Source organism: Eschscholzia californica, unplaced genomic scaffold (assembly GCF_041429995.1).
Source record: "Eschscholzia californica isolate CP2 unplaced genomic scaffold, dmEscCali1.0.p SCAF_3, whole genome shotgun sequence".
Classification (NCBI taxonomy): Eukaryota; Viridiplantae; Streptophyta; class Magnoliopsida; order Ranunculales; family Papaveraceae; genus Eschscholzia; species Eschscholzia californica.
The window spans coordinates 52,529,137-52,535,136 of NW_028238420.1; the positions used below are offsets into that span (position 1 = coordinate 52,529,137).

The 6,000-nt window shown below is 40.3% G+C and overlaps 1 protein-coding gene across 1 annotated transcript; it reads left to right on the forward strand.

The window, feature by feature from the left end:
• The first annotated feature begins 2,024 nt into the window (after window positions 1-2,024).
• On the forward strand, window positions 2,025-4,109 carry LOC147551719 (Tetratricopeptide repeat (TPR)-like superfamily protein). The gene has a single exon (XM_086672140.1). It carries the CDS (start codon window positions 2,354-2,356, stop codon window positions 3,848-3,850), a length of 1,497 nt encoding a protein of 498 aa, XP_086528266.1. The 5' UTR covers window positions 2,025-2,353; the 3' UTR covers window positions 3,851-4,109.
• Window positions 4,110-6,000: the final 1,891 nt, after the last annotated feature.

A 6,000-nucleotide genomic window follows, 5' to 3' on the forward strand; every position in this document is an offset into this window, starting at 1 on the left:
CAAATGACAAATATACCCTTACAAAAACAATGAAATACTTTCCAATCTCCATCTTCAGTTCATCGACCACCACTTCTACACCACCGACCACCACCTCTACACCACTGACCACCACAATGACCCAATATCTGAATTGTGCTAAATGACACTTATACCCCACAGTTTAGAAAAAAGTTCTGTTTGTTTTAAGTTTTCCGACCATTCCACCACCACAACAACAACCGACACCACCACAACAACCACCACCGTTCCAACCAAAACCACCATCGTTCCAACCACCACCACCACAAAAACCACCAACAAAACCGCCATAGTTTCCAAACACCATCACCACCACAGATCACCACCATTGTCACCGACCACCAACAGAAAACCACAATCGTTTCCAACAGAAACCACCATAGATCACCACCAACAGGATCACCACAACCAACTAGCGCTACCAGAAATCTAGCCGCCACCAAAACGAACCAGCACCACCAAAACCCTAGTCGTTACCGCAACAAACAACAACACCACAAGCCAAACCGCCATTACCACAAACCAAACTTCCACCACCACAAATCACACCGCTGCCGCCGCATAGACACCACAACAACCACCATCGCATATAACCACCAAGGGTTCTTTGTGAACCACTGTCTAGAGAGAGAGAGACCGCCATTACCACAAACCAAACTTCCACCACCACAAATCACACCGCCGCCGCCGCATAAACACCACAACCACCATCGCACATAACCACCAAGGGTTCTTTGTGAACCTCTGCCTAGAGAGAGAGAGAGAGAGAGAGAGAGAGAGAGAGAGAGAGAGAGAGAGAGAGAGAGAGAGAGAGAGAGAGAGAGAGAGATAGAGTTTTCTGCCAGGCAACTAGGTGAGAAGGTGGAGAGAGAGCAGTAAAGAGTTTGAGAGATTTAAAAACTAGGATTTCTTTTGGACATGATGGAAGGAAAAAGAAATTTATAAGTTACGGTTTTTTTGTGTTAAAAGATGAATGAGGGCAGAAATGTCAATATTTTAATTCAAATTTCAAAAACAAACATCTGACTTGTAAATAATTCAGTCAAATTCAGATTCAGCAATTCAGATTTAGGCAATTAAGGATTTACCCAATTCAGATTCAGAGACACAAAACAAAAAACAAACACAACCTTAGTCTTTATACCCCGAATTTTTTTCTTTGTCTCAAAACCCCCCAACACACACACACACACACACACACACACACACATATTTTACTATCTTTTTTTTTCAGTTAAATTTTTTAAGGCCGCGGCTTTGGGGAATAAAGAAAATTCTTCGGGGAATAAATTCTCGAGGGAATCCAGATTTTTTTGAAAATTCTCCGGGGAATAAATTTTTATGGGGAATACAGAATACATTTTTTTGAAAGTTCTCCTCCATCTCATCTATTCTTTCTGTCACTTCATCTTCTCGCCACCTCATCATCTTCTCCGGCGAGGCCGACCTTCAAACAATTTTTTTATTTTTTTTTATTTTTTTCTCTCTTCCTCTCTCTCTCTAACACTCCGGCGAAGGGAGACCTTCGCCGGTGGTCTGGTCTGTTCTTGGACAGATCTGGTCTGTTCGTGGACAGATCTGGTCTGTTCGTGGACAGATCTGGTCTGTTCGTGGACAGACCGGGTTTGGTCTGTCCATGAACAGACCGGACCTCCGGCGAAGGTCTCCCTTCGCCGGAGTGTTAGAGAGAGAGAGGAAGAGAGAATTTTTTATTTTTATTTTTTATGTTTGAAGGTCGCCGGCCGGAAAACTGGTCAGCCGGCGACCTTCGCCGGAGAAGATGATGAGGTGGCGAGAAGATGAGGTGGTAGAGAGAGGTGATGAGATGAAAGAGTCTTTTTTTTATAGCATCTTCTAAAATTAGAAGCCCCTTAGCAATAAAAAAAAAACATAAAAGTCAATCTTATTTGACTAGATTTAAGAAAAGTCTTTATTCCCCGGAGAATTTTCTTTATTCCCCAAAGCCGCGACCTTTTTTAAAATTTTGTAAATAGTTTTTTGTGTTTCGATTGACGATTGTCGTATGAGGGCCTCAGGGCCACTGTTACAATTTTGTATAGGGCTCTCAAATTCTCGGCCAGGCCACAATGTGTTTTTTGCTACTTACCAAGGGGAAGGGGTGTAGGGTGCTAACACTTCCCATTGTCTTCTAGGCTTTGCCAAACTGGTTAGGCCCTATTGCCCTAACACTTCCCGATATTCTCATGTTGGGTTTGAAATATAAGGCCCCATTGGGCGGTGCTAACAACCCAAGCCCAAGTTGAAGTCTTCCTGAGACCAACGGGTCCAAGTGAAAAGTGGCTCATCAAGCAAACTTCTTTTTCAATCCTCAATGGCAATTTCAAGAGCAATTCTTCTCTCTACTTCAACACGACCACGAATTTCTCTCTCTTCTTCTTCTTACTTAACTCAATCCTCCACATTATCAAGTTCTGATCAAACCCCTCAAGACGAAACCCTAATCTCTTCCGTTGTTTCGATTCTTAAAGAACAACGTTCCAAAAGCCGATGGAATTACATCAAAACTGTATACCCAAATGGATTCTCTTCAAAACAAGTTTCCGATATCATCATCCAACTCAGAAACAACCCACGTCTTGCCCTACGTTTCTTCATCTGGTCAGAGAAGAAATCTCTCTGCAATCACGATCTCCTTTCTTACTCAACTGTTATTCACATTTTAGCTAGAGCTCGTCTCAAAACCCTGGCCCAAACCCTAATTCAAAAAGCAATTAGGGTTTCTGAATCTGATACTTTTGAAGAAGACCCTGATAATCACTCTTCAAATCCGCCTAAGATTTTCGAAACATTAACGAAAACATATAGAACTTGTGATTCAGCACCGTTTGTTTTCGATTTACTGATTAGGGCTTGCTTAGAAACGAAAAAGATTGATTCTTCAATTACAATTGTTCGAATGCTTCGATCTCGTTCGATTTACCCAAAAGCTAGTACCTGCAACTCTTTAATTCGATTGGTTGCAAAATTAAGAGGCGCAAATGAAGGATTTGCTATATATGAAGAAATTTTCAGTAGTGACGGAGGTGAAGGTAGGAAAACTAGGGCTAGGGTTTCTCCTAATGTGCAAACATTTAATACATTGATGCTCTGTTTCCATCAAGATGGACAAACACAAAGGGTAGAGGAAATTTGGGCTGAGATGGAAAAATTAGAGATTTCCCCAAATTTGTTCAGTTATAGTATATTAATGGCTGCATTTTGTGAAGAAGGAAAGACAGGTAAAGCAATGAATTTGTGGGAAGAAATGAAGATGAAGCAGATTGAACCAGATGTCATGGCTTATAATACCCTAATTAAAGGATTTTGTGATGAAGGAGAGATTGAAAGAGCTGAAGAACTTTTTAGAGAGATGGAATTGGGTCAAATTGAAGGTACTTGTGTTACTTATGAGATTTTGATCAAAGGGTACTGCAAAAATGGAGGTTTAGGTTCAGCATTGCTTTTGTTCAGAGAAATGAGCAGGAAAGAATTTAAACCAGAGGCTTCTATAGTAGATGAAGTGATTAGAGAAATGTGCAGTAATAACCTAGTAATTGAAGGATGGAAGTTCTTTAAAGATGTAATGAAAAGGAAGGATTTTTTCCCAAGTGTGAAAAGCTACAAATTCTTGATAAAGGGTTTATGTAAAGAGGGGAAGATGGATGAAGCTTTGATTCTTCAAGCTGAAATGATTGGTAAAGGGTATGAACCTAGTTCAGAGATTTACAGTGATTTCATTAATGGATATAGTGAACTTGGGGATGAGGAAAAAGCAAGAAAATTGAGGAAGGAGATGGTTGAAATTGGTTTGCAGGTAGAGGAAGATTAGATGAACTCTTAATTCTACCTGGGAGCTATATACTCTTTTTGATTCTGATCTTCCCCTTCTAGTATTCAAGACAAGAAAGCCATCATAGTTGCAGAGGACTTATACCTACTGCAGAACTTAGGAGGGCAGAAAGGTCCCACAATTTGAAGTATGTTTGTAACTGCAGTTGTAGAATAACCTGCTGCTAATACCAGTAGTGAAAAAACCTGTATATATATGAAGTCAGATTGAGTAATAATGGAGTTGTAGGATTACAAGATGTACCTTCCTCCATGTGTTTTTTCTCTCATGGTTTGAATGATTCCTTTGAATCTTAATTGTTAGAGTGAAATGGACACAAAAGTGGCCTAATGTCATTATGACAAAATTACAAATCAATGAGCTATGCAAAAACAAATATTCTAAAATTTGACTCAAGTCAATCTAGATATAAAGTCAAAATAGCGGATTTGAAATAACAAAACAAATCAACAAACACTATATAGATTAAAGAAAAGTACACTGCCTCCCATTATAATAATCCACAGAACTCTTGGTTGTGGAAGAGGGATAGAGAGACTACCCATCCACCTATATGCTAATGACAAACTCCTCGGAATCATAAAGCCCATTACTGTTACTAAATAGCTGCAAAAAACGATCTATCTTGTTTTGAACAAAAAATTAGAAGGGGACACTAATCTACTGCGTTTTGTCTAATGTAGGTGTCGTTGGCAACACTAAAATAAGTTACTTTTTTGCTTATTTAAGTAGAAAAGTCAAAAAGTCAGTTTGGTAGGCAAAAATTACCGACTTCATTCAAGTTAAAATTTGACTTTCTTTTGTAGTTATAATTTTTAGCTTTTGACTTCAAAGTAAAGTAATTTCTTTTTAGACACGCATGAATTTTATTTGACGATTTTTTTTTGTCTATCTCCGCTCCATTATCACAACTAAACTTCTACCATACCATTTTACTTCCACCACCACCCCACAACAAGCATTGCACCTCCCCACCACCCTACCCTCAACTACCGCCACCACACCTCGACAACAACCACCTCGTAGCTCCACCACTGCCACCACCACGGTACCTTCACCACCACCACCACCACTGCCACCACCACGGTACCTTCACCACCACCACCACCACCACCACCGCCACCACCACCACCGCCACAACCACCACACCTCGACAACAACCACCACGGTACCTTCACCACCACCACCATATTTCCATCATCACCACCACCGTACTTCCACCACCATCGCCACCATCATACCTCTACCACCACCCATACCTCTACCACAACCACCACCGCTGTCACCATCATACCTTTACCACCACCACCATACCTTCATGGCATCACCACTACCACCAATATCACCACTACTTCATATTCAAGAGTAACTATGAAAATCATAACTAAATTCAATTAAAATCAAGTATCTCTATGAGAAAGAAAAATAAAATTATCAATAGTAAATTGAGTTACCAAAGTAACTTTGTGACTTTTTTACTTATAAGTAACATTTTCGTCAAATATACTTTTGAAACTTTTTTACTTTTTTAAAGCAAAAGAACTTCTACTATAAGCAAAAATACTTTTACTTTTGGTTGCCAAACGACACCGTAGCCACTTCGCCTGCAACTCGAGGTTCATCATTGAGTAAAGTCCTCTTTTCCGCCATTGACCAATGAAGAACAAATCAACAATACTCACAAACATTAAGTTTCTTCCTCATTCGTCAACCTCTTCTTCTTGTTTTTGTTAAAAACTGAATCAAAGACCTTTGGTTGATTTGAGGAAGGAATATTAAAATCTGGTTGTGTGTTTCCGTTCTTCAAATACTTTTGTGTTTTTGTTCTTCAACCTATTGTACTTGTTGTCTTCCTACGATATTCGACCGCCCGATACCCAAGAAACCCGAAAAGTTTGACGGACTTAGACGGCATCTGGACACTAGAATTTTTTTAAATAACCCGCCCGCTTAAGCCCGAAACTCCGAATGAACAGAGAGTTTAAAAGCCCCACTGGCCCGACCCGATGAATGACATGAACCCGACCAGCCCAACCCGGACCGATCCCCACCCCGAGCCATGAGAGGCTAACAGCAAAACGACGGGCGCTTTTAGATGCACCGAAAAGAAAAGCTGAAAGAAGGAACCC

What these genes read in the sequence shown, in the direction of transcription:
- LOC147551719 (XM_086672140.1), top strand. Translation starts at nt 2,354, where the DNA reads ATGGCAATTTCAAGAGCAATTCTTCTCTCTACTTCAACACGACCACGA.